We start from the raw sequence: 24,791 nt of genomic DNA, 5'->3' as shown, positions 1-24,791 counted from the left end.
ATTATTATTATTATTATTATATAAAATGGCTTATGTGCCTAATGAGATCCTTGGTGAGATCAGTACTTACCTCACCTTTTACAATAAACTTGAAGCATCGTTAACATGCCATAGATGGTATCAAGCTATTGCCGGCAGTGGTAAGCTCTACGAAGCACTTTGCTTTTTTGATGCCGAATCCCTCAAAGGTGCCATTAAATTCTTTAAAAAGCATCCGCAATGGCGTGATCGAGTTCTTGATCTCGATCTTTCCTTCAATTACGATGCTGCCAAGGTTGCACAAACATTTCCTAATATTAAACGTCTTCGATGGGGTATTGAGAATGACATGGCCACAGGTTATGCAGATCCTGATGATGCACCTGATCAAGATCCTTCTTATTGTCGTGCGATTCAAGGGTTTAAGCAGCTTGAAGCTGTTGTTGAACAAAATGGAGAGTTCTATCCGATTGTGGTCCCCTTATTGAAGTGTCCTCGCACAGCCAATAATCTGACATCGATCACATTCCATTTCTTTAATGATAGTCCCACAAGCCAACAGACACAGATGGTCTATGCGCTGACATATAAGGAAAAGGTGAAGCGAATACTACCGCTCTTGAGGTTTGCACCACGACTTAAATACCTTGAATTAAGCAAACTGTATTTAACATTGCATGATATGGAGGATTTGCATAACTGTTATGCACCTCGTCTTGAAGAACTTGTATTGAAAAACATGCTGTATTTATTCACGGATATGACATTAATCGAGTTAATGCGGCAAACGTTCAAGTTAGAACATAGCGGACAACCGATCGTAGTCAAGGAACCTGCAAGGAAGATAAAGAATCTTTATATTGACTTTAGTCATAATATTGATCGGTACGATGTCTCTAAAGGGGATGATAAGCCCTTATTATGGTTAGATTATGTGGCTAAAAAATACACGTATGCTCAATCGATTGCATTTGGTGTAGCAGCTATTGATGAGGGGCTCATTCAACAAAACATCTTTCAGGGACCTCTCATATCCCCTCCTTTCCCATGGCAAGCCTTGACCGCCTTGGATCTCGCCATCTGTGATCTCACAAAGGAAGTCCTGACGGCCATGGATGCTGCTCAAATTCATTTGCGTACCGTCACTGTCTATTTTAGAAAACAAACGGCACAATCACAGACAGCGTCTTTACTGGCTTCAAGGCAGCGTGAATCGATCCGAGAACTCTTTATCAAGGCAAGAGGTCATATCGAACCCGATACCGAGGAAGGTAAAGCGATGTATGCCCTTGCAGAGGGGTTACTCAAGCTGACCTACTTTGATGTCACACAAGAATTTACTTTCAGTGGTCTTCAAATCGAACATGCCATGATCCCTGAGTTACTTGAAAGGGCGCCACAACTGGAGGGGATGTTTATCGAAAAGATCTCTGTTGTCATACCCAATCATCATCATCATCATCCTTCTCCAGAGGGACAACGAGAGTACAAACTGAAAGAGATAGGCTTTGGTAATGTCTATTGTCGTACTAAAGGACAAGGTGAACTATTTAGTAAGACATGGAATGAGAGGATCTTACCTGCTTGTCCTAAACTTGAAAAACTGGATATCTATGTGGGACGAATCGGAGGTCCCTTTGATCAGATGCAGACAGAGATGGTACTTGACTTTAAGTTGAAAACCAATCATCGTATACGTGAAATAGAAATGAATTTCTATGATGAGACTTACTTTTGTATCCAGTTGCATGGTGAGACACAATGGTGGTTACAGGATTGTCCAGGTGCCCCCTTTGAAAGAGTAAAGCAACGTCCAGCTGGAAAACGGTATATAAGTCTTGACTTGAACCATTCCTTCTTTCTTAATGATAGACTATTTTCATAATAATAATAAAAGATGTGTTTATATAAACATTATTTATACTCTCTGTAATCTATATAAACGTCTTTTATTTTATTTATTTATTTATTTATTTTTTTAAGAAAAGACCAAGCTTTATACTTTATATAATAATAATTTAAACTATTTACAAAAAAGAAAAGAAAAGAAAAAAAAAGAAAAAATATAATATTAATATATATAAGCATATTTCTGTTTACAATAAACATTCTTCTAATATTAATTCTTCTTCTTCCAAGGTATTATTCACTACATCGTTCTTGATAGTTTCACGATATAGTTTGTTTGCTTCCTTTGCTTTATTTACAGAGTTATACATTAAAGCAGAAGGAGGTCTTGGTTTCATCTTCTGAGCTACCTCCAAAGACACTGTATTCACTGTACTTGAAGATACAACAGGAACTAAAATAGGGATATATAAAGATTAAGTATACAATTTTAGATGATTGGATCTAACTGCTTACCACATAAATCACGTTTAATAGTAGCCTTCATTAATACTTGTATCCATTGCTTTATTTCTGAAGGTGTTGTATAAAAGAAAAATGTTCTTTCAAAATCATGATGTAATTTGAAATAACATTTCTTGTTCATATTATTATTATTTATATTAATACTACTACTACTACTATTACTGCTACTAGAAACTTCTAATATAACACGATAACCATGTAAATGAATAATGCCTTTCATTTTAGAATCCTAAAGAAATTTTTTTAAAAAAAAGGGTTAACATGTCTGTATGCTTTTTTTTTTTTTCAATTAAATAAAGCTTTCCTTACCCTTGGGTTTTTGAAATAAAACAAGTTGTTACCATAAAGGACAAACCAACGTTTATTCCAAGTTTTATAACGATCACTTTGTTTATAGAGCCAACCTTCAAATTCAGGGAAAGACTGTTGAGCGGTGGTATCTTGTTGTTGTTGTTGTGGATGAAGAATGTTATTAGAGATAATAGTAGATGCAGGACGAGAAGGTGTTCTTGTATCAGAAAGGATCGAATGAGACATAGAAGAGGCATCAATAGTAGATCGTTTACTGTTTAATAAGCCATCAAAGTGATCGCTTCCTGTCGTCACTCTAGGTGATAATGAAGATCGATAAAATGAATCTTTATGGCCCAAGTTGGCAGGATGCACTATAATGATGATTCTATTTAGTGGATGAGAGAACAACTGTGCGGAGTTTTTATAATTTACCTGATTTAGGTGCTGCAGAAGATGAAACCGTTGTTTTTAAAGAGGAGATAGTATTGGTTTTATTCAAATAATTATCAGTCAATGATGCATATCGACCGAGAACAAAGCTATTTGTTGAATGTCTATTGTTTAGTATTGTTTGCTGAGACATGGAAGATTTTAAATTATTGATAGCATTTATCACTTTATAACGTCTACCGTAGGCTGTAATACCTAATTCTTTTAATGCTTCATGATCAAGATCTAATAATACATCTCCTGTAATTTCCTGGTCTAGAAACAAAAAAGAAAAAAGAAATTATTAAATGTTTTAAGTATCCAAGTTACTATATTTATAATTTACCTATAAAATTGTCTACAACGACTTCTAGGCCTACAGATTCTAACCAAGTCACAACATCTTCTACATTCCAATAAAAGGGATCTGGATTACTCACACCAAAGACTTCATTGTTGGTATCTGTAGGTATCTCTTGTTGTGTATTGACACAAAAGTTATCAGAAGAACTACTGGCGCTACTTGTTCCAGAAGACATACGATGTTGAAAAGATTCATCTCCATAAGACGATAAACGATGATTGGGTATAGGTTTTTCAGATGAAGTATAATTCATTGGGAAAAGTCCAGTTTCTCCTTGCATATTACGACCCTATCATAAATGAATGAATGAATGAATGAATGAATGAATAGACAGATAGACATGATATATGCATTCTGTACTCACGTGCCACCAGCCATCAAGATATTTGTCATCTTTTTCCAAAATAACAATAGGTTCACCATATTGTAAATTTACTTCATCGTCATTTGTAGCTTCAAAATCATGAATAGCATAAACAATATCTGGAGAAGTCATAATCTAACGAAAAGAGATAAAGAAGAACAAACAAACAAAGAAAAAAAAATCCACTTTTTTTTTTTTTTTTTTTTTTTTTTTTTTTTAAATTTCTTCAAGTATTTAAAATAATCTGTAATTTAAAATAAATATTTATATACATTTATATATTTTTTTTAATGAAGAGATTAGTTTCAAATAAGACATTTAAAATAATAAAAGTCTCCCTTTCTTCTCCTACATCGCACTTAATTTAATATTTTACTTAAAACAGAGAGATTATTTTTTTTTTATTTTTTATTTTGTTTATTTTATTTATTTATTTTATTGAAAGAACAAATTATACATTTTTTTTAATGGGCTTCTTTTTCTTTTTTTATATAAGAAAAAACAAAGTCCGTTTTTATCTTTTAGAAGCATCCTTTTTTTTTTTTTTTTTCCCCGTCTCAATAACGTGACGAAATCAACTTTATTTTACAAGTAAGTGTAATGACTTGCATTCATATGAACCCTTTTCTTTTTCTTTTTTCTTTTCTTACCCCTCATTTTATTGTCTTCTTGGTTTTAAATAAGAGTTGCATAATAAGAATAGAACTACTCTTTATGCTAACTTTCCACGTGGCATGTCTGGTACCTTAAAGGCTATCAACAATTCTTTTTCCTTTCTTTAAAGTTATTCAATTTCCACTCAGCATATATTAGTTTGAAACTGCTAAAATGACTTTTATTAGATGATGCTAATTAGTATCATCATAAAATATAACTCTGTTTTGTTTTGTCGTTCTTTTATAAGTCCACATTCTATTTTATTTAGTATTATATTATATAAAATATAATAAGATAAAATAAAATAAAAAGAAAAAGAAAAATAAAACAATAATAAATAGAACGATGTATTGTTTATGTATATCCTTTTATTTATAAAGAATAATAAATCAACATTCACTTATTTTAAAAGCTCTTATAGGGTCCGCTCCATTATTAAATTAAACTCCGTTTGATCTTCTCAAAATATGGATGTAATTCTTAGCTAACGATTTATCTTCTTTGTAGATCTCTTGTTACCAAATAGTTTTTTTTTTCTTTTTTGTTTTAAAAAAAAAGAAAACTTATAACAAACCTTTTTTTTTATTTTTCTCCTTTTTACTGTCTCTTATTATTACTACCTAAAACATCATTTTTATTTTATGCATTTATATAAGACTTCGGTTTTTTAAAATGGATGCATGAACGAATACAATATGAATTATCGTAATGATGCAGGAAAAAAAATCTTCTGAGGAAAAAAAAAAAAAAAAAAAAGTAAAACAATAAAGCCTTTTGTTACTGCTGTTGTCTATAGTATTTCTACTTCAAATTCAGAAAATGTTAGTGTTTTTTTTGGAAAAATCAAAATTAATGTTCAGAAGAATAAGAAATGAAATTGAGACAAAAAGGAATTAGTTTTTTAAACGAATTGAGATTTATGTTTAAACTTTTTTACCTGTAATGATCTTAATCGCATAAGCATCGAAATTCTCAGGATGTTTCTGCCTGGTTCTATCGCTGGCCAGTGATGTGTACCATTCTACAGGAAATGGATTACTTAATGCACGACAAACTATCCCCCCTCCACTTCTTGATCCAGGCAAGAGTATGACTCAACTGGTTGTCCCTTGAAACTTGTTAGCAATATTCCACCCTTTCTTTCTCATCTTCTCTTCTTTACCTTTTTACCTCTTGTCCCCGTAAGAGGGTTTTTAGATACCTTTTTGTTTTTCGCATAATTTGAACTGACCTGGGCAATCCAATATAACAAACATAGTATGTGCTCATAGGTCGCTTTATAAATTTTAATTTATAAAAATAATAAAAATAAAAACTGTTTAATCGTATTAGTTACTATGACACACACACACCTCCTTTGATTAAACCCAATAATTATTCTCCCACACTACGGTATTTAATTTATATGCAATTAATTATAGATAACACTTTTGAAAACAATTTATTTTTAATTATTATTAAAAAAAATATCCTTTTATAGCAATAATAGATGATCTGATTGCTATGCAACAGAAGTATAATGATATTGGTTTTTATTTTTGTACAACTACATGCATTTAATTCCCGAAGAAGAAGAAAAAGATCAAAAAAGATCAAACTAATAAACAAATGATTAGCCATCAAGACAAATGCCCATAATAGATAACTTACGAAATAATCTAAACCTTGACCTACTTCCCAAAGCGCTACACCAACTATTTTTTTTTTTTTAAATATCATCATTTGTGAGTACTTTATTTTATTTTTTTACCTCCATAATCTTTTGCTAAACGAAGACGATTTCTAATTGACTAATTATTTTTATTATTAACCTATACTTGATGATAATCACGCCATTTTTTTTTATTCTCTCTCCCAAACAAATATACTTTACCCTTAATGTTGGTAACCAAATAGTACCTAGTCTATCACCATTTTCTTTATCAATGTCAATAAACCATGCTTCTTGACTTTCTTTATCCCAATTAAATTCTTCATAGGCTCGATTGTCATTACTTAGTTTTTCAATTATAGTCTTCATGACTAAAGGTTCCGGTGATCTTGTAGGTGAATAAGACATGGCATACATGTTTAAACCAATTAATAATTTATGTCTATTTTCTGAATTAGTTAAATATTCAATATTATCCATGATCCATTCAATAGGTGCAGCAGGGCCACCATTTCTAGATGTGTAAAAAAGTGAATATAGATATGAGATACGATATGATACAATATATAAATGATTACTACATACGGGATATGGCTTGAATAATCATAAGTCATTAAACTAAATCGATCTACGTAATTTAGCATCATATCAAATAATTTATCATTTATAAGTCTTTTATGTTCTTCTATTAGAATAGCTGGTAAAACAACAATCAATTGACGGTTTTGTTGATGTAAAAGCTGAGATAATTTGATTAAAAAGGCTTGAAAGAATGTAGGGAATCCACATTCCATAACAACACCATCAAATGCATATTTTCTACCAACAAAAAGAAAAGGGTCAATCACACGTTCTTCTTTTTGTATTCTTCTTCTTCTTCTTCTTCTACACTTACTCGACTTGTTTATTGATTTGTAAAGCTAATTCTTCTGCTTCTTGTTCATTAGATATAAAGGCCCTTAAATCGTCTCCAGACCAATTTCTTAACTGAAATCGAGGTAAAATCTTTCCTTTGCTTTCTGATTTCACTTCTTTCATCCACTATTATAAATCGTTATTTTATTTTTTATTCTTGAAAGAAAAAGGGATCATTTACACTTTGATCTACATCATGTTCTCCATCTATATCATATTTCATAGTAGATCTAATTACAAGGTTAGTTATTACACACACACACACACACATATATATATATATATATATATATATATATATTCTTAGTTATTCATGAAATCTAATTTTATAATCACCTTCTTTGAATATAATACCATACAGGTGAGACACTATTCATAATTTGATTAACGAATGAACAAAGTAAAATAAAATAAAATAAAAAAAGTGTATATGTATGTGTATATATAAATATCGATTTACTAGTCAAATTTTCCTTTAAATTCCTTTACAATATCATAACCTATTACCGGTCATTTTAATTTATATCATCACAATACGACTTATTACATACCCCTATTATTCCAAGGCGTTACATAAGCAAGCGTTTCTCCTTCAAATTTTTTTACATGAGCCTCTATAACATTGGTCTTATTATGCTGTTCTATCATGGATTTGACATTCAATAGAGATGAAACTACTTTTTGTTCAACTGCATTCAAACATGATATGAATAGAATATATATAATTAAGATGGAAAATTTCATATTTATCTAAAATATAATAAGAAAAAAAAAACAAAAAAAAAAAAAACCTAGATAAAATGCATTAATTTATTTCAAATTATGTAATAGTAATTCTCTGTCTTGTTTTTATTTTTGAAAGAACGACATCTGTACACACATATTTGAAAGTATTAAATAGATGTCACGCAACTTCCAAAGAAGCGACGAATGATTTCTCTACCATAAGGAATATAGCTTGCTCTAAAAAAAAAAAAAAAAAAAAAAAAAAAAAAAAAAAAAAGAGACAATAATTATAAACAGCAGGACTCATACAAGATGAATGATAACTTACGAATACCAAACAAGTGCAGCAAATTGAATAATAACCAAAACAATTGATAAAGCAAAGTTTTTCAACTAGAAAAAAAAAAAAAGTTAAAAAAAAGGGTTGTGTTATATGATAACATTGATTTTACCCAGATAGAAAGTGCAAGTGTCAAGGCAAGTAAAACAATATAAATCACAGTTGCCCAGAAACGAACTTTTATTATATTTATTATTCCGTGTTAAAAAAGAAAAGGCGTATATGCGTATGTGTATGCGTATGTGTATGTGTATGTGTATGTGTATGTGTATGTGCGCGTACTATCTATGCTATTTCTTACCTGGTGCAAACATGGTCTTGATTTGTTTAGGAATACCAACAATAAATGTTAAACTATGATTTAAATATTAATATTACATAATATATTCTACATTTATAAATTACCTGAATAAAGAAATAATATTACCACAACTATAAATGACTGCAAAAGCTACCACATTACCCACTAATAAAATAAGTGTAGACTATTTAAAAGGAATTTAATAACAGGATTGTCTATTCATGTCTATTATATTACCAAAATAGATAAAAGAGCTCCTGCTACAAAACTAATATAAAATTTAAGCATGACATTAACACTTTTACTTTGTTGTTGTTACCATAATCCAAATGCAAACATGCGTTGCGATCTATCTAAACCACAAAACTTCCAAGAACCTTATATATATATATATATACAATATAAAACCTAATGAGTATATAATTTGATTTTTATAATACATTCATACCATCATCTACAGTTCCTTGATCACTAAAATCAGAAGAAAAGAACCCAAATTTCATTTATAAATTAAGCTTAAAAAAAAAATAAAAATAAAATAAAAATAAGTATGAATATGAATATGAATATACCAAATAATAAAAATATGTATACATATAATAATAAAAATAAAAATAAAAAAAAAAGCAGTCTACTTCTATTGTTATTGTTATTATTATTCTGACTTCGTATTATGTGGGTTCATTGTGATCGTTTATTACGCCAAATACGGCATTATAGTAAATAACAAAACATTGCTTATATACCATAAGATTATAAATAATAGGAGTCATTTCTATGAAATGTGAGTTTTTTCCCTAATTAGATAACAGTAACACATAATTTTTTTGTCCCCCTTTTTTTTTTTTTTTTTTTTTTTTTTTTTTTTTTTTTTTAACTTCTGCTACTACTAATAATGGATTTCTCCTATATATAAAAAGCTTACTATAAGCTCCTCTTTCTTTCTCCTTTCTCCTTTCTTATTTCTTTTTGCTTTTTACTTTTTTTATTTTTTATTTTTTTATTTCTTTTTACATTTCTTTTAACAATTAAGGTTGAATTAAACTCCATCACTCTCCTTTCATGTTATAACATTAACCTTTAATTCTTCCTCTTTTCTCTCTTTTTTTTTCTTTCTTTTTATTAGAAAAAAAATCGCCCTATTATACATTCTAATTATCATAATAAAAACCTAGTTTTTTTATTATTATTACTATTATCCCATTCCTTTTCTTATCATGTTAAGCAGTAATATAAACTCATCAAGAAATTCGGTAACACATAATTTGCAAGCTAAGGTAAAATAAGCATTTCTGCATGCAAAATATTATAATTTAATTTTTTTTTTTGAGAAAGTTAGCTTCGGATTATAATGAGTTAGTGAAGGAGCTAACCTCTCACGAAATGACCTCAGTTGGTTGCTACACAATTGGAAAAACAATTGGACAAGTAGGTTTCTCTCTTTTTTTTTTTTTTTTTTTTTTTTTTTTTTTTTTTTTTTTTTTTCCTCTCACCTCTCTCTCTCCCCCCAAAAAAAATTAGTACTAATAAAAATCGGCTGTTTCTTTTTTACATTTATATATTAGGGCACATTTGGTAAAGTGAAAAAGGGTACACACAAGTTAACAGGAAAGCATGTAGCTATAAAAAAGATCAGTAAAGAGCATGCACCTATGATGGCTCGAGAAATACATCATCATCGACAACTTAAACATCCTAATATTGTTATGCTTTACGAAATGATTACGACCGAAACAAGTATTCATATTATATCAGAATATTGTCCTAATGGTGATCTGTTGGATGCATTGACAGAATCGGGTCGATGCTCTGAAATTAGAGTTAATCGTTGGTTTCGTCAATTGACAGGTGCTATTAAATATTGTCATCAACATGGCATTGTTCATAGGTAAGCTATAAAGTTGTTACTTATACCTGACTAACATAGTATATATATGTATATATTTATATATTCGACATTATTAGAGATTTAAAATTGGAAAATATATTATTAGATGCTGATGATAATATTAAGATTTGTGATTTTGGATTCGCTCGTTTTGCACAAAAAAATCAATATTTAGAAACATTTTGTGGTAGCCTTAGTTATTCTGCACCAGGTATATATATATATATATTCATATATATTATAGATACATTTATAGATTCATATTGAAAAATCTTGTATAGAGATTATCTTACGTAATAAATATACGGGTCCAGGTAAAAGCATGGTATACTCATAATATAAATAATAAATCTTATAAATATCTATTTTATCTAGAAACCGATATCTGGTCTCTTGGTGTCATTCTTTATACCCTTATCGCAGGTGAATATCCTTTTGACGATAATTCTGAAGTGATGACACAGAGGAAGATTGTTCAAGTGGATTACGAAATACCATTTTATTTTCCTGCAGATTTACGTGATTTAATTCAGCATATATTAATTTTTAATCCTGTAGATCGACTGTCAATAGACGCAATTATCGAACATCCCTGGACAACAACGAATCATGATAGTAGTGATGAAGAAGAATCTTGTTTAACACCATCTACAACGGGTCATGATATATTTAGTCAGCATATGGAATATAATGATGATGATGTTGATGTTGATTATTTTTCTCAACAGTTATCACCTGATTTCAAATTGTTTTCACCTCAAGTAAGATCTAGCTTAGGTATCCAAAAAAAATCATCTCGTTTTTCCGCTCCAACACCACGTCAACGCCCTGCTATCACTCCTACTTCCTTTAGATCTTCGTTACCAACCTCATTGGGTCGAGCATATAGTAATACAATGTCAGAAACAGAACAACGTTTGTTTGCTGCTTTGACGGCAGCTGGATTTGATCGAGATGCACTTATCAAAATGCAAACCGGGCAATGCGATACTTCAAGTACATTGTGGCATCTCCTTTTAGAAAACATATCCCATTTCTCGGACGTTGGCACTGTCTCTGATGTCTTTGCATCTGCTATCGAAACCCATCATAAAGAAGGTGTTGATCAAGGAGTTCAGACTGGCGATGAAGAAATTAAACCCTATCCTAAACCGACCCCTATCAATCGACCTATTCAAACTGTTGGATTTGGTTCTACTACGCCACCAGCAGAAAAGCAGTCAGGATGGTTCACATCTGTCAAATCCTGGTTTAGCAGCAGCAGCAGCAGCAGCAGCAGTAGTAGTAGTAGTAGTAGTAGTAGTAATACAACAAACCACACCTCTCAAAGTCCCCTTCATTCTTCTCCATCTATAGATGTTATGTCACCCCCTATATATCGTACAGGCTCAACCCATCAAAAACATAGACGACGTGCGATGCAATTAAGTAAACCACCTATAAATGAGCTTGATCAACTCACCTATAACGGCACAACAGCAGAGCATACACCAACAATAGAAAGAAACCCAGTTACAATATTACCACCACCTTCATTTCCTAGCGTTATACCAATACCACCCACAGCTGCGCTGACAAGTTTTTCAACTACAGCAGATACGCTATCCATCTTAACCAACTCAAAGTCACAGCCTATAGAGGAAGTAGATATATGTTCAAAGCGGTATTCGATTTATTATCAACAACAACAACAACAACAACGACAACAGCAACAACAACTAACACCTCCGCCTTCACCGCCTGCATTATTATTAGTAAATGAGCAGTTACAAGAGCCTATTGCTCAACCAGAGGTGATACCTTTAACTGAGCCAATAGAGGAGGCTACTACAGTCACTGTAAGTTTTATTTTTATTTTTATTTTTAAAGCTACTAATTCATAAATATATCTATCTATCTATTTTTTTTTTTAAAACAGGAGCTTCCATCTACGCCCACTTCTCCTTCATTTCATCACGGTCGACATCGATCCTCACGTTTTGATTTTATACCAAGATCAAGACTAAGTATTTATTCACAACCAACAAAGACAATTATTGAAGAAGAAGAAGAAGAAGAAGAAGAATAAAGTTTATTACATACGCATACAAATATACATACATACATATATACATACATACATACATATACATATTAGATAGCAAAGAAAAAAAAAAAAAAAAAAAAAAAAAACTCAATTATTATTTCATATTCCCTCCTCCCTCTACTTTTTTTTTTATTATTATTATTATTATTTACGTTGTATAGATTATATTTTTATACATATACACATATATATTTTAACTAATGGATTTAAATATAACAAAGGATGTACTCATTCTTGCTTTAGAGGCATATTTACATAATAATGTATAATCTTCTTTTATCCATTGTTCTTCTACAGGTATTGAATCATGTTTTTTATTTCCATATTTTTCTTGATACTGTCTATATCTTTCATATAATCTATATACAAAGTGTTAGTAAATACTATTTTTTTTTTTTTTTTTTTTTTTTGCCTATCCTATGGTCTTTACTTTTTATATTCGGGAACATCACGAACACCACCTGAAACGACTAGAAAGGAATTCTCAGGAAGTCCTTCATAAAGACGACGTAAATAATCATCCAACGTTTGTAATTGAACTGCACGGTCCTTTGAGACAGCAGTAGCCGCACTAGGTACAACAACATCAGGACCTTCCTCCTTTTCACATTGAACGGTATCGGCTGCCTGCCATCGTGTAAATAAAAAGTGAGTGGTGGGTAACTTGGATAAAGTCAAGTCGACCAATTCCTCATCTGTATCTACGCGATAATATTCACCTGCCTCGGTCGATCCAAAGGATCGATGTTCACTCGTACTACTTTCCAAAATAGCTGACGTTCTAGGGGGTCTGAAGGCTTGCAATCGATCAAAGATGAGTTCTGTCTTTTTGAATTTCCCAAAACTAGGTTTATTGGCCAATTTAAGTTTAAATAAGTCCATAGTCGCACGAGCATCTTCTGCTGAATCGTGACCTTTACCACCATGTTGAATCGTTCGTTTAAGGTAGGTGCGAGTCAAGAACTTGAGAGAAGGTTTATAGGGAGGGCCACGATGATGGTCATAAAGAAGAGAGGTATCGACACAATAAGGATGGGCTAATTTCATTGCCTTTAAATCGTTTTCTAGACCGTGTCCAACTAGAATGGTATCATGGTTGACAATTTTACGAACATGCTTTTGAGCTCGACGCAAAGAACAGGTAGCTTCAGACATAGCAGCTGGTGTAATACCTGAATACTGAGTCAAGTAATCGATAACAGGGGCATCTGGTTTGACCAACTCATCCAATAAAACCGAGCCATCCTCATCAATCAAAGTAATACGTGCTAATGTGCTCCCCATTTCAGTTAAAACCATTTCACAATCGACTGCTACAAGACGTTTTTGTTTAGCGGGTGCGGTGGTATCGATAGCTGGGTGAGTCTCCTTCCAACCTTCTGGTAAGGTCACGTTAGCATCTAAAAATGGTGGGATTGGATAATCAGCTCTCTTCATTTCCTCCAATGTCAATACATAAAACTCTCTCATATTGTTGTGAAAGCGACGTATCTTTTCCGATTTTTCAGCTGCCAGACGTTCACGTTTAGAATAGGACATATTACATTGTAAGATATCGGCAACTGGAGAATTAAAACGACCGTTATGACCTGAGATTTGATTCAGAATCATATACTGACTTCGACTTGTCAAGAAGGGCATGGCAGCCTTACCAATCCATTCTTCAGACTTGAGACTATTTAAATCAACATAGCCAGTGGAGGTCTCTTCAGAGACACCAAAATCAGTACAATTAAGGCCTTGAGCATAGACCATGACGACATGATTGACTTTAGCCTTATGAATAATACTGCACCATGTTAAAGGTGTTGTCTCTGAAAGTGCATATAAAATAAATTCACCAAGTTGCTTTGTAGAGATCATCGTTTTCAAGCCTTCAGGTAAAATACGGAAAGTGGGTTTTGCAACGAGTTCACCATTGATCTTCACCTTCGCTTGACGTTTGAGTTGTTTCTTTTTACGAATAGCTGCAACTTTAGCGAGAATCTCTTCTTGAGTAAGTGGTTTTTTATTTACTTTAAATTTTTTTTTTTTAGAGGATGTCGTATTATGAGTAGAGGGCACCGAAATGGGAACTGCTGACTTGTGTTGTTGTCTTTGTTCTTGTGTGGTTGGTGCTGTAATGGGAACTGCATCTTTTTTTTCTACTTTCTTTTTCTTTTCTTCCTTTTTGTCTATTGATTTTTTTACCTTCTTTTTGCTATCTTTGTCATTATCGGAATGAGATCGCTTTTTAGATGAATTGTCAGTTACAGGATCATCTTCAAAAGTAACATGTATCTTTTTGGATGCATCATGAAGAACGGCAAATTTATCAATGTTAGGTGTAAATTTCATAATGTTGAAAAGGTTGATCGATTTTACAGGATCAAAACCTTTTTCTCTAATAATAATAATAATAACAAAAAAAAAAAAAAAAAAAAAAAAAAAAAAAAAAAAAAAAAAAATGCAAAATGAATGTGACTTTTGTTATTATATATAAGCAGTCTCTTGGTAAAATACTTCTGCTTTGAACGATTGCCTAATTTCTATAAGGCTCTTAAAAAGATTAAGTTTCCTTATAAAGGTATTTTAGTGTATTATTTTTCCTATTAATAAAGTTATAAATATATAAACAAACATATTATATAATAGATGGATTTAGTGATTAATATTGTTACTAAAAAAAAAGGAATACCATTAAGAAAAAATAATTTATCTATAGTTCTCAAAATTCTATAGAATTGGTACTTGACTATTCTTTTATAGTCCTTATACAGTTAAGCTTATCAATATACTCTTAAGGGACCATACAATTCTTCAAATTATAACCAGACCGAATTATTATAGTTTTTACCCAAATAACTTTACAACTTCATTTTTGGTAAACGCAGTCGCGTCAAAAATAAGTTACATTATAGCAACTATACAGCACGATTTATTTTTTGCCTATACCACTTGTTTCATTCTTCTTCACATTTCATCTTACCAAACCATAATGCTATAGCGTGAATCACAAATATCACTTTACCCTATCCTAGCATATATTTATTCACAAATATAATTTCAAATTTCAACATGAAATACATTGTTCACTTCAACATAAGTTTAATGACCCTTTAGAAAAGCGTAGTTCCAACCAGGAAGGGTACAATATCATGAGCTGATTTATAACGTCATGTTTCTTGATTAAATAAGCAGACCATAAATTTATTCAAGGAACTCTATCTATATTCTCTTGAAACTCTCTTGATCCACTTTATCAAATAATATTAAAACCTCTAACACTTCATTATCTTTAACATATCTTATTAAGTCATAACTAGCACTTTTCTGAATCGCATCTTATATCAGACCTCTTTAACAATTCTTATAAATACCTCATCAATTTAAATTCATAAATAAAGTGATTAACTTTAGAGCTATTGTTCAGTCTTGTTGACGTTTTTTTGTCTTTTTATTATAATATATATTTTTTTTTATTTGATATTTTAAAAGAAATATCACAGTGTGGGACAAAGGAGGGTAGTTTTCCTCAGGGTTTTGTTGGATAACAGCGTATCCTGCACCCATGAACACATTCCAGGTAGAGTCTTTTTTTTAACTCCCACATCGAAAATTGTACCAAATTTAGATACGGCATATGTGAGTCCTTCTAGAATTTCACTTTCAAGAAGGAACGGAATATCAGAGAAATTCAATTGGATGACTTCCCCCTTGCCCTCAACTGCTTTGCAAGGTAGAAGACGAATTTTATTAGTTTCGTAGAATACACCTTGGGAAGCAAGCAAAATGGTCCATAATTTTAGGTCTGGGATTAACTTCAATATATCGGCCCGTTGTTTTACTGACAAAGGCTTTGATACCGAAAAAATTGAGAAGGTGGATACGATTTAAAAATCGTTGCAAAATGTTGGACATCTGTCAGGTCAGGAACTTCAGAGGTATCAAAGAAGTAAGCGCTTGGTGCGAGTGTATGTCTCCATAGTTGAGTCGAAATAACTTTAACGTCGTCATTTACAATTACTTTGGCTGAAGGATTCATGAGGGACGTGCGAGTAATAGGTCGCCTGGATAGCGGGATGTCTCGCTTCGTTACTGATGTATAAGTGGGTGCAGGGGGCGGATCTCTATGGTGTAACCGATTAATAACACGAAGAGTCATGATTTTTCAGGATATTCAGTAGTCGAGCAGGGGCGCAATTCTTTAACAGTTCTTACACTTTGAATTCTGACGACGTTAGTTTTTTTTTTTTTTTTTTTTTTTTTTTTTTTTTTTTTTTTTTTTGAACGAATTATAATTACTTTTCAGATGATTTGCTTACCTTTTTTCGGATAAAATAAAAAAACTTCTTCAAACACTTTAACAACATTTCTTTTTTCTTCAAGATTCTATAGTATATAATAAAGCGAAAGCGTGAAAATAATCCAATTGACGATCTAACGATATCAAAAGGAAAAAAGACTTTAACGAGTAAGTATCAAAAACATACATAGCGAGAGAGTATGTGCCTTACTTTTTTTTTTAAGATGTGGATTATGATACACCTACTTTGACGGCATTTGTTGCAACTTCACATGCTTCAAATTCACTTGCTTTTACGCCACTTGCTTCTACAAATTCTTCTTATAGTGATTTATCTCATATTTCAAAGATGATACAAAAAAAAAAAAAAAAAAAAAAAAAAAAAAAAAAAAAAAAAAAAAAAAAAAAAAAAAAAAAAAAAAAATAGAAAAAAAGAGTGCCTTGATCAACTTTAGAATGGAAACAGCAAGCAATACAGTGGAAGAAACGGATACAGTAAAACATAAAGTAAAACAGTGTAAATGCGGCTCAGCCACCCATATAAGAGTAAACAGCAATGAATACCCCCTAAAAAAGCAAAAAGAACCAACGCACGGTCCAGATGAGGAAAAAGAGATCTTCGTGATCAAATGCTTCTTGAAAAATATCTGTAGAAACGCTAAGCTTATTGATCAAATATCTCTCATCACGGCACACACAACAAAAGTGATGTGGGTAGAATCGTTGTTTATCAACTATCTTTTTTTTTTTTTTTTTTTTTTTTTTTTTTTTTTTTTGAAGCTCTTAACGAAGGGTGAAGAAGTTCCGATTATGAGTCAGAATGATATCTACTCCATCTTTACCGTCGTCACTGGTAAGGGCAAATAGCCTCCCAGTTATATTATGCAATGAATGTGAAATTAATGACACAATGCTACAATCCCTCAAGAGTGTTGGATGTTCTTCTCTTTTACCCATTGTATGTAAACAATACAATGTGCTCATACGCAACCACGTATGTGAGAACCACGAAAGGAGAACAATTCGCTTCTTTATGGAATCTTTGTCCGATAAAGGCTCTACATTTTCTTTTGTAAGGGCTTATCTGTTAGCGAAAGAAAATCTCTAGCTAACTATATCTATTCGCTAAAGCTGAAGCAGGAATACGTGTGGCCGTCATCTGTCGAAAAAAAAATCAACATTTTAAAGAGATTGTACAAAAGATGGAGTCATTATGATCTAGCTATCAAGCATTAAGCTGTAACTCGAAAGATCTGTACTCTCAACCACATCAATTCTTTAAATGACTTTTTTTTACCTTCAGCAAAAAATAAGTGAAAAAGATGTACATTATGGAAGAAAAATTAGTCACCGTTGCCTCCAAGTTATACATTAATAGGAGGTTAAAAGAACTAACGTTTACTTCAATACTCAATAGACGAAGCTTCAAATCTTTGCAGGAACAAGTTCTCCAAAGCATTAATTCAAATGTTCCACTCATCCTTGGGCGGAAATTATCCAAAGCCAAGCTTCATTTACCTGCTCTGGAAACGCTTGTCACAAGTGTCAAGTCAAGAATTGCTGATGAAACATTCACGTGTGAAAAATTTACAAATAAACGTGGCTATCGGGTTTTCACTCTATTACCGATCTATTCATTTAAAACAAAGTTAGTCCAAATAGATGCCACAGCTTTTTGGCGACTAGTGAAAGAATCTAATATTGAAAATTACCCAAAAAGTACTAAAATAGAACCGGATCTATTAGGTTTCTACTATAAGCTTTTTGACTTTTCCAAACTGGGATTTCGCTCTCGAAAAGAATCTTTCACAAGGAAAAAAGCAGTTCAAGCAAGTCAATTCTTCAGTTGTATTGAAATATAAAAGTATCGGTTTGGTTTAATTTGATTAATTAATTAATTAATATATAGAAAAGTCGTGCTTACTGATGAGTATTCTATTTCTTTTCTTTTTTCTCAAGCGGTAAAGAAAAAAAAAAGAAGTTTCCATAGAAAAACAGCCAGCCGACTTTCTTGAAGATATTGAAAACGGCTGTATTGTCTGGAGAGTAGACCCTGGTGTCAATACAATCTTCACCGCCGTAGATACACCTGGGAGGCAAAGGACAACCAGCTTAGACGAATATTATCATTTATGTGGTTATAATGATGCAACGTTTATACAAAATCAGCATCAGAAGCAACACATGGCTGAATACTCGAAAATATCAAACCTGAGCTCATTGAAGACATCGATTATCAAGGATTTTATTAAAGCATGCAAAGAAAGACTTGCCTTATATGACGATATTAAAAAGTATTATAACGAGAATAATTGGTAAGTGTTTACTTGTTCACTTACAAAAGAGAAACTTTATAGGAAGTCCAAACTGAAATTCCAATATTACATGAAGAAACAAAAAGGTGTGCATGAGATTTGCGAGAGGTTCGTCTATAACAGCAGCAAATATCATCAGAAGTCATCTACTGGTGTAAAGTCAGCTATTGATAATGTAAGCAAATTCTATCCACCTACCCCGACCGATCATAAAGAAAGGCCAATAAAAACGATCATTGCTTTGGGCGATGGTGTGTTTAATACTAGTTCACGAGGCAACAGGTCGTCGCCAGTCAGAACTATTACAAAAGCGCTGAAGAGGTATTGCAGACAGCAGTTAGAAGTAGTAGTGGTTGATGAATAACTCACCAGCTAAATCTGCAACAAGTACAAGATCAGAAAAGTCGAGAATGTGGTGACCAAAAAATCAAAGCGAAGAGTACACACAATATTACAGTGTCAACAAAATATTTGTAATATTGTATCGAATTGCGACATTATGGCAGCTCACAACATCTTGGACATGTTTTTATTTGCTTCGAAAAACAATAATCAGCGTCCGAGCCAATTCAAGCGTAAAGACGCAACCATCGATGAACCATCCCCGTGTGACTGATACGACTCTCTCATACGTCCGTACAGCGTAAGTTCTATATTTTTTTAAAAAAAAATATAAATTTGTTAATTATTATTATTATTATTATTTTCAACAGTCTTTACATTTTTAAAGGTATGAATGATTTCTTGTTGGAACTCGTCTAAAACTAACTTTTTTTATCTGAATTTCCTTTTTTATTTCATCCGAAAAAGGTAATTTTAATTCGCCTAACGTCATCTGAATCCAAAGTGTAAAAACTGTAAAAAAGAAACGACAACGAATGTAGTAAGAATCCAAGTTCGTTAAGTCTGTTCGTTCAGTGTATTTTTTTGTTCGGTTCAACTAAATATTATAATTCGCTTTTTATATTTTTTTACAAGATGCAAGGTTAAAAAGACAACATGCTATATAAATATGCTTATATGTGTATTTTTTTTTGTCTTTGTTCGCTTGATAAAAAAAAAAAAGAAAATCCATAAGACTCAAGAACATTAGAAAGCTTTTCTCAACAGTGAAAATCGAAAACGAATTATAAAATTTAGATGAAGCAAGTTCGAAAAAAATTATCTAACAAACCAAAAAAAAAAAAAAAAAAAAAAAAAAAAAAAAAAAAAAAAAAAAAAAAAAAAAATAAAAATAAAAATAAAAATAACTTAATGAACTTTGATCCTTATTCACTGTATTAATAATATTTAATGAATTACGTAAGAAATATACACTTTTAAGACGACAACTTGATAAATAATAATGCAAAGTATTTAAAACTTTTTTATTCATTCATTAGAAACATATATCGATTTTTTTTCTTTTTTTTTTAGGGCATAATTTACTTTATAACGTAATTCTAAATTATGATTAATACAAGCGTTATGATTAAGACTTGTTCCAGATTCAGGTTTAAAAAAAAATTAATTGTAGGAGAATTATTCCTTCATCATCTGGGTGCTGATAAAAAACTATTGAATAAGTTTGAGTTTCAATTTTATAAAATTGTCTTCAATAAAATAAACTAAATAAAATAAAATAACTTTTATCCATTTCTTTTTTACCTACTGCCATATTTTATAGACATACTACAACACATTTATAGTAATGGCCGATCAAGATGAACAACACTCATTTCAAGAATTAAAGAGCAAATGGGAGCAGCAAGAAAAGTCGGTTGAGCAGGCTCAATCACAACAATCATCTCCTCCTCGACTAACAGACAATTCAATACCTCCTCCTATTCCACCTAAACCATCCTATATATCCTTGAATAAAGTATTTATAGAAGGTAATCAGCAATAACAAACAAAAAAAAAAGGGTCAACTTTTTTAATAAATATTTTATTTTAGAAGAGCCAAAACGTGTTTCGCAGTTGGCATACCAGTTCGAAAAACAACAAATTGACAGTGTAACAGCGCTTGGTAATGATATTGTGCAGCAACAAAATGATAATCCAGCTACAACAAAAATAGCTGAATTACGAAAACCACCGCCACCACCACCACCACCAACAACAACAACTACTACTACTACAAATGATGATTCCTTTACAGACACTTCTATTATGAAATCATGCGATGAAGATAGTGATATTGATGTGTATGAAAGTGAAGAGAGTGATGAAGCTTATATACCAACAGTTGACAACGAAGGTGATAATCATTTGATTGAACAAGTCCAAAAAGCTCAGTTACAATATACAAAATTTGAATTACCATCTTATATTGGTGCTCCAGGAATTCAACATAAGCCGACGAACTATAAATCACACAAGAAGCCTCCTCCACCTCCACCTCCTAGTAAAAAATATCATAGTGTAGCTCGTGCCACAACAGCAATGCCTTCAGTTGCCGCACCTATTGTCCAACCTCCTCAACCACCTTCTCCTGTCGTTGATATACCCATAGGTTCTGCCAAGGTCTCTGTTGAAGCCGCTGTTGTCTCTCCTCCAATTTTACCTCCAAGGCCTACAGCCAACATAGTGATGCCTCAGCTACCACCTAGACCCTCACAGTTTTCTCTGGCTCGTGCTCATACTATCTCAGCAGCAGTAACTCATTTGAAAGGTCCATTATCTACTCATATCCATGCTGAGCCTCATGCTCTTAGTGAAGAAGATGAGGATCAGCATCTTACAACTATCAAAAGAGCTAGTTCTATCTCTACCAATAAACGAGCCATGTCTCGTAGTGAACTCTTGATAACCCCCACCACTTACCCAGACTTTTCACAAGCAACTCGTAATGCACCTTTAATTCTCTTTGATAGACCCTTTTCAACTGGCCATAAAGGCTCAATTCCTGCACTTGCTACATGTCGAAATATCATTATTACGGGATCTAATATTCTTCGTACTTGGGATATCTTTTCAGGGGAAGTCCTGACCACTGTCACCTTCTCAACAGATGGATCTACTAACGGCACAAACTCGCCCAATAATGAATACAATGATAAAATTCGTGCTGTTGCAGTGGCACCTACACGATCACCATTAGACGAAGGCCGTTATCTTTGGGTGGCAAGACATGATTCGGTGCTATGTATTGTTGAAGTTCATAATAGAACCCATCGAGTGCTTAGTAAACGTCACGACATTCATGGGGCACCTATTACATTCATTTTACGATACAGTAATACAGAAATTTGGACCATTGATCAAAGTGGCCTCTTATGTATATGGGACGTCAGTAGAGCAGAATATACAAGTAATCAGAATCCTCTATTCAGTATGCCTCGTCGTTATCATGTAACTGAGCGAGCGGTTACTGCTGTTATCTATGGATCCCAACTTTGGATGTCTGCAGGTCGAAAGATGTGTGTTCATACTACAACTGCAGCAGAGATGTCCGTTCGAATTCCAAATGACTTGGGTAATATTAAAAAATTAATCACAATTCCTTATCATCCATATCGTGTATTTGCTGCACATGATGATGGAAAAGTCAGTATTTGGGATTCAAAGACCCTTGAGCGTATACAGGTTATCACAGTTTCCATGTATGGTATCTGTTCAATGGTATCCGTAGGTGAATATCATGTTTGGGCAGGCTATAATACCGGTATGATTTATGTTTATGATACGAGACCTGAAAATTGGACAGTTCTCAAAATGTGGAAGGCCCATACAGGTGCTGTAACACAATTAGTTGTAGATGAAACAAGTTTATTATTAGATGAAATTGGAAGTCGATTACAGGTTGTTAGTAATGATTCAAATGGATTTGTAGGTGTTTGGGATGGTTTATTAACAGAATATTGGAAAGGTAATTGAAGATACATACATATATGTATATATATGCATGCATGCGTGTGTGTGTGTGTATTTCTGTTCAAAAAAAATAAAATAAATTAACAATCGTTCAATATTGGCTATATATAGATGATCATTTGCAAAAACGGTCAAAAGAGTATTGTACATATGATGAAGCACGAGTTATGATTTGTTCATGGAATATAGATGCAAATAAACCCGAAAAGATATGTGAAGAGGATAAAAAAGTAGTACGTGAGTGGCTTGGGACAATGGAAGATCCAGATATAATTGTAGTCGGTATTCAAGAAATTGTTGATTTGGAATCGAAAAAACAAACTGCTCGTAAGTAATTTATATCTTATATTTTCCTATTTTTTTTTTTTTGTTATCTAATTATATCTTTTTTTTTTTCCTCGTAGGGTCCTTGTTTTTTAAAAAGAAAGTAGACCCTAACGAATCAGAAGATGTTTTGACACATCGATATAAATTATGGCATGATTATTTGATCGAAGTGATTGCAAGCAATTACGGAACACATACATATACAGTTATCAAAACAGATCAACTTGTTGGCCTCTTTAGTTGCATCTTTATTCGTACGACAGATTTAGATCGTGTCTTTAACATTGATTCAACATCGGTTAAAACTGGGTTAAAGGTGATGAACAAGAGTATTCATGGTAACAAAGGCGGCATTGCCATTCGATTTGTATATGATCACTCGTCCCTTTGCTTTGTCAACTGTCATTTAGCAGCTGGCCAATCTCATGTGCAGCAACGAAATGCAGATGCAGAAGGTATTCTTCACAGTGCCAGTTTTCCTCGTCATGACTATGCAGATGTCTTTACACACGGTGGTGATGGTAGTATGATTTTGGATCATGAATTTTGTTTTTTAAGTGGCGATCTTAACTATCGTATCAAGATGTCTCGTAATGATGTCCTCAAGATTCTCACAAATACTGACAAATTAGCTGCATGGGAGGAGCTTCAAAAAGAAGATCAGCTTTTGAGGCAAAAGCACACTAATCCACTCTTTAAACTTTTAACATTTCAAGAGGCGCCTATTCATTTTGACCCAACCTACAAATACGATCCAGGTACAGATTTTTATGACCGATCAGAGAAAAAACGTGTACCTGCTTGGTGTGATCGCGTCCTGTTTAAAGGACAGAATATTACTAATTTGTATTATCGACGTCATGAAGCTCGTTGTTCAGATCACCGACCCATATCTGCAGGGTTTAGTATCAAAACAAAAATAACAGATCAAAAGTTACGAGACAAGCTAATGACTAACATTGAAGAAGAATGGCGAGAGCATTTAGATCGATTTGTTAAGGATAGAAAGGCAAGATATATTGCAGATTATGAAAGATGTACACTTAATGAAGCTTTTGATTTATTGGAGCTAAATGATTGGGATGTTAATTCAGTTATTATTAAACTCACTATACACTAATACATATACATCCATTTAATAAAATAGATGTCCTTTTTTTTTTTTATCACGCTAACCTTTTTGACAGCTTTAATAAAAATAGCTGATGCTTTAAAGCTAAGACTATGAATCCTTTTTGCATTTAGATCTCTTGAACTAAAGTGAAATAAAAGTTAAACATAAATAGAATGTTGTATATCAATTTATATAAACTGCCATGTATTTGTGATGGTGTAAGATACACTTTTTGGCTCACTTATTTCTAGCTAGTGCATTCTAAGTATATTTTGCAGTGGAAGCTAAAATGTGATTGCCTTCAAAGAGCATAATAATGAAGTCGTTACCATAATAGCCAATATAAACTTCTTTTTTTTTTCTCTTTGTTTTTTAGTTTTGTTTTCTGTCATAGTTAACTAACTTTTAATTGAACCATTTTGAATTAGAAGAACAAGATGTTATAATAGCTGTATTTATAACCAATTTCTATATAGATCGTCCTAAAATGATGAAAGCTTATTTGCCTTTCCTTTTCAATGCACTATT

The 24,791-nt window shown here is 32.2% G+C and overlaps 10 protein-coding genes across 10 annotated transcripts; 4 read left to right on the top strand and 6 right to left on the bottom strand.

Moving 5' to 3' along the window:
* The first annotated feature begins 12 nt into the window (after nucleotides 1–12).
* BX663DRAFT_522674 (uncharacterized protein) lies at nucleotides 13–2,030 on the top strand. The gene has a single exon (XM_051529413.1). It carries the CDS (start codon nucleotides 26–28, stop codon nucleotides 1,862–1,864), a length of 1,839 nt encoding a protein of 612 aa, XP_051378949.1. The 5' UTR covers nucleotides 13–25; the 3' UTR covers nucleotides 1,865–2,030.
* BX663DRAFT_522670 (uncharacterized protein) lies at nucleotides 1,969–4,021 on the bottom strand. Its single transcript, XM_051529412.1, has 6 exons — nucleotides 3,804–4,021; nucleotides 3,422–3,728; nucleotides 3,079–3,351; nucleotides 2,662–3,017; nucleotides 2,344–2,581; nucleotides 1,969–2,281 (listed from the first exon to the last, which is right to left on the bottom strand). Exons 1-6 carry the CDS (start codon nucleotides 3,933–3,935, stop codon nucleotides 2,076–2,078), a joined length of 1,512 nt encoding a protein of 503 aa, XP_051378948.1. The 5' UTR covers nucleotides 3,936–4,021; the 3' UTR covers nucleotides 1,969–2,075.
* Nucleotides 4,022–5,954: 1,933 nt separating this feature from the next.
* On the bottom strand, nucleotides 5,955–7,599 carry BX663DRAFT_522665 (glycoside hydrolase superfamily). The gene is made up of 8 exons (XM_051529411.1): nucleotides 7,578–7,599; nucleotides 7,363–7,509; nucleotides 7,007–7,256; nucleotides 6,697–6,930; nucleotides 6,334–6,625; nucleotides 6,211–6,250; nucleotides 6,111–6,154; nucleotides 5,955–6,057 (listed from the first exon to the last, which is right to left on the bottom strand). The coding sequence occupies exons 3-8, from the start codon at nucleotides 7,147–7,149 to the stop codon at nucleotides 6,043–6,045; spliced, it is 768 nt and encodes a 255-aa protein (XP_051378947.1). The 5' UTR covers nucleotides 7,150–7,256; nucleotides 7,363–7,509; nucleotides 7,578–7,599; the 3' UTR covers nucleotides 5,955–6,042.
* Nucleotides 7,505–7,809, bottom strand: BX663DRAFT_522656 (uncharacterized protein). Its single transcript, XM_051529410.1, has one exon. It carries the CDS (start codon nucleotides 7,768–7,770, stop codon nucleotides 7,570–7,572), a length of 201 nt encoding a protein of 66 aa, XP_051378946.1. The 5' UTR covers nucleotides 7,771–7,809; the 3' UTR covers nucleotides 7,505–7,569.
* A 7-nt stretch (nucleotides 7,810–7,816) lies between these two features.
* Nucleotides 7,817–8,948, bottom strand: BX663DRAFT_522654 (Got1/Sft2-like family-domain-containing protein). The gene is made up of 8 exons (XM_051529409.1): nucleotides 8,842–8,948; nucleotides 8,713–8,770; nucleotides 8,631–8,661; nucleotides 8,498–8,577; nucleotides 8,394–8,446; nucleotides 8,205–8,269; nucleotides 8,081–8,145; nucleotides 7,817–7,989 (listed from the first exon to the last, which is right to left on the bottom strand). The coding sequence occupies exons 1-8, from the start codon at nucleotides 8,894–8,896 to the stop codon at nucleotides 7,920–7,922; spliced, it is 477 nt and encodes a 158-aa protein (XP_051378945.1). The 5' UTR covers nucleotides 8,897–8,948; the 3' UTR covers nucleotides 7,817–7,919.
* Nucleotides 8,949–9,426: 478 nt separating this feature from the next.
* On the top strand, nucleotides 9,427–12,418 carry BX663DRAFT_522649 (kinase-like domain-containing protein). Its single transcript, XM_051529408.1, has 7 exons — nucleotides 9,427–9,670; nucleotides 9,729–9,821; nucleotides 9,959–10,281; nucleotides 10,359–10,492; nucleotides 10,563–10,595; nucleotides 10,657–12,119; nucleotides 12,200–12,418. The coding sequence occupies exons 1-7, from the start codon at nucleotides 9,611–9,613 to the stop codon at nucleotides 12,347–12,349; spliced, it is 2,256 nt and encodes a 751-aa protein (XP_051378944.1). The 5' UTR covers nucleotides 9,427–9,610; the 3' UTR covers nucleotides 12,350–12,418.
* Nucleotides 12,419–12,423: 5 nt separating this feature from the next.
* BX663DRAFT_479047 (uncharacterized protein) lies at nucleotides 12,424–14,749 on the bottom strand. Its single transcript, XM_051524315.1, has 2 exons — nucleotides 12,798–14,749; nucleotides 12,424–12,726 (listed from the first exon to the last, which is right to left on the bottom strand). Exons 1-2 carry the CDS (start codon nucleotides 14,702–14,704, stop codon nucleotides 12,561–12,563), a joined length of 2,073 nt encoding a protein of 690 aa, XP_051378943.1. The 5' UTR covers nucleotides 14,705–14,749; the 3' UTR covers nucleotides 12,424–12,560.
* Nucleotides 14,750–16,067: 1,318 nt separating this feature from the next.
* On the bottom strand, nucleotides 16,068–16,384 carry BX663DRAFT_522647 (uncharacterized protein). Its single transcript, XM_051529407.1, has one exon. The coding sequence runs from the start codon at nucleotides 16,265–16,267 to the stop codon at nucleotides 16,103–16,105; it is 165 nt and encodes a 54-aa protein (XP_051378942.1). The 5' UTR covers nucleotides 16,268–16,384; the 3' UTR covers nucleotides 16,068–16,102.
* A 724-nt stretch (nucleotides 16,385–17,108) lies between these two features.
* BX663DRAFT_489525 (uncharacterized protein) lies at nucleotides 17,109–20,100 on the top strand (the record flags this gene model as incomplete). Its single annotated transcript, XM_051524905.1, has 10 exons — nucleotides 17,109–17,366; nucleotides 17,433–17,505; nucleotides 17,967–18,485; nucleotides 18,643–18,967; nucleotides 19,010–19,142; nucleotides 19,235–19,288; nucleotides 19,356–19,573; nucleotides 19,681–19,697; nucleotides 19,946–19,952; nucleotides 20,034–20,100. The coding sequence occupies 10 exons, from the start codon at nucleotides 17,109–17,111 to the stop codon at nucleotides 20,098–20,100; spliced, it is 1,671 nt and encodes a 556-aa protein (XP_051378941.1).
* A 1,633-nt stretch (nucleotides 20,101–21,733) lies between these two features.
* BX663DRAFT_441979 (Endonuclease/exonuclease/phosphatase) lies at nucleotides 21,734–24,269 on the top strand (the record flags this gene model as incomplete). The annotated part of the gene is made up of 3 exons (XM_051523489.1): nucleotides 21,734–22,817; nucleotides 22,934–23,149; nucleotides 23,227–24,269. 3 exons carry the CDS (start codon nucleotides 21,734–21,736, stop codon nucleotides 24,267–24,269), a joined length of 2,343 nt encoding a protein of 780 aa, XP_051378940.1.
* Nucleotides 24,270–24,791: the final 522 nt, after the last annotated feature.

Source organism: Cokeromyces recurvatus, assembly GCF_025118155.1.
Source record: "Cokeromyces recurvatus strain NRRL 2243 chromosome Unknown BX663scaffold_34, whole genome shotgun sequence".
NCBI lineage: Eukaryota > Fungi > Mucoromycota > Mucoromycetes > Mucorales > Mucoraceae > Cokeromyces > Cokeromyces recurvatus.
The sequence above is the reverse complement of the archived record's forward strand: the minus strand, read 5'-3'. Positions and strand labels throughout refer to the sequence as shown.

Coding starts and splice junctions, on each gene's coding strand:
- BX663DRAFT_522674 (XM_051529413.1), top strand. CDS start 26: ATGGCTTATGTGCCTAATGAGATCCTTGGTGAGATCAGTACTTACCTC.
- BX663DRAFT_522670 (XM_051529412.1), bottom strand. CDS start 3,935: ATGACTTCTCCAGATATTGTTTATGCTATTCATGATTTTGAAGCTACA. Junction 3,018..3,078: donor TTCTGCAGCACCTAAATCAG/GTAAATTATAAA, acceptor TCATCATTATAG/TGCATCCTGCCAACTTGGGC. Junction 2,282..2,343: donor TATTAAACGTGATTTATGTG/GTAAGCAGTTAG, acceptor TCCCTATTTTAG/TTCCTGTTGTATCTTCAAGT.
- BX663DRAFT_522665 (XM_051529411.1), bottom strand. CDS start 7,149: ATGAAAGAAGTGAAATCAGAAAGCAAAGGAAAGATTTTACCTCGATTT. Junction 6,931..7,006: donor CAAATCAATAAACAAGTCGA/GTAAGTGTAGAA, acceptor TTTTGTTGGTAG/AAAATATGCATTTGATGGTG. Junction 6,155..6,210: donor TTTAGCAAAAGATTATGGAG/GTAAAAAAATAA, acceptor AAAAAAAAATAG/TTGGTGTAGCGCTTTGGGAA.
- BX663DRAFT_522656 (XM_051529410.1), bottom strand. CDS start 7,770: ATGAAATTTTCCATCTTAATTATATATATTCTATTCATATCATGTTTG.
- BX663DRAFT_522654 (XM_051529409.1), bottom strand. CDS start 8,896: ATGAAATTTGGGTTCTTTTCTTCTGATTTTAGTGATCAAGGAACTGTA. Junction 8,771..8,841: donor TCAAGGAACTGTAGATGATG/GTATGAATGTAT, acceptor TATATATATAAG/GTTCTTGGAAGTTTTGTGGT. Junction 8,578..8,630: donor GAGCTCTTTTATCTATTTTG/GTAATATAATAG, acceptor CCTTTTAAATAG/TCTACACTTATTTTATTAGT.
- BX663DRAFT_522649 (XM_051529408.1), top strand. CDS start 9,611: ATGTTAAGCAGTAATATAAACTCATCAAGAAATTCGGTAACACATAAT. Junction 9,822..9,958: donor TTGGAAAAACAATTGGACAA/GTAGGTTTCTCT, acceptor TTTATATATTAG/GGCACATTTGGTAAAGTGAA. Junction 10,596..10,656: donor TAATAAATATACGGGTCCAG/GTAAAAGCATGG, acceptor TATTTTATCTAG/AAACCGATATCTGGTCTCTT.
- BX663DRAFT_479047 (XM_051524315.1), bottom strand. CDS start 14,704: ATGAAATTTACACCTAACATTGATAAATTTGCCGTTCTTCATGATGCA. Junction 12,727..12,797: donor GATGTTCCCGAATATAAAAA/GTAAAGACCATA, acceptor CTTTGTATATAG/ATTATATGAAAGATATAGAC.
- BX663DRAFT_522647 (XM_051529407.1), bottom strand. CDS start 16,267: ATGTCCAACATTTTGCAACGATTTTTAAATCGTATCCACCTTCTCAAT.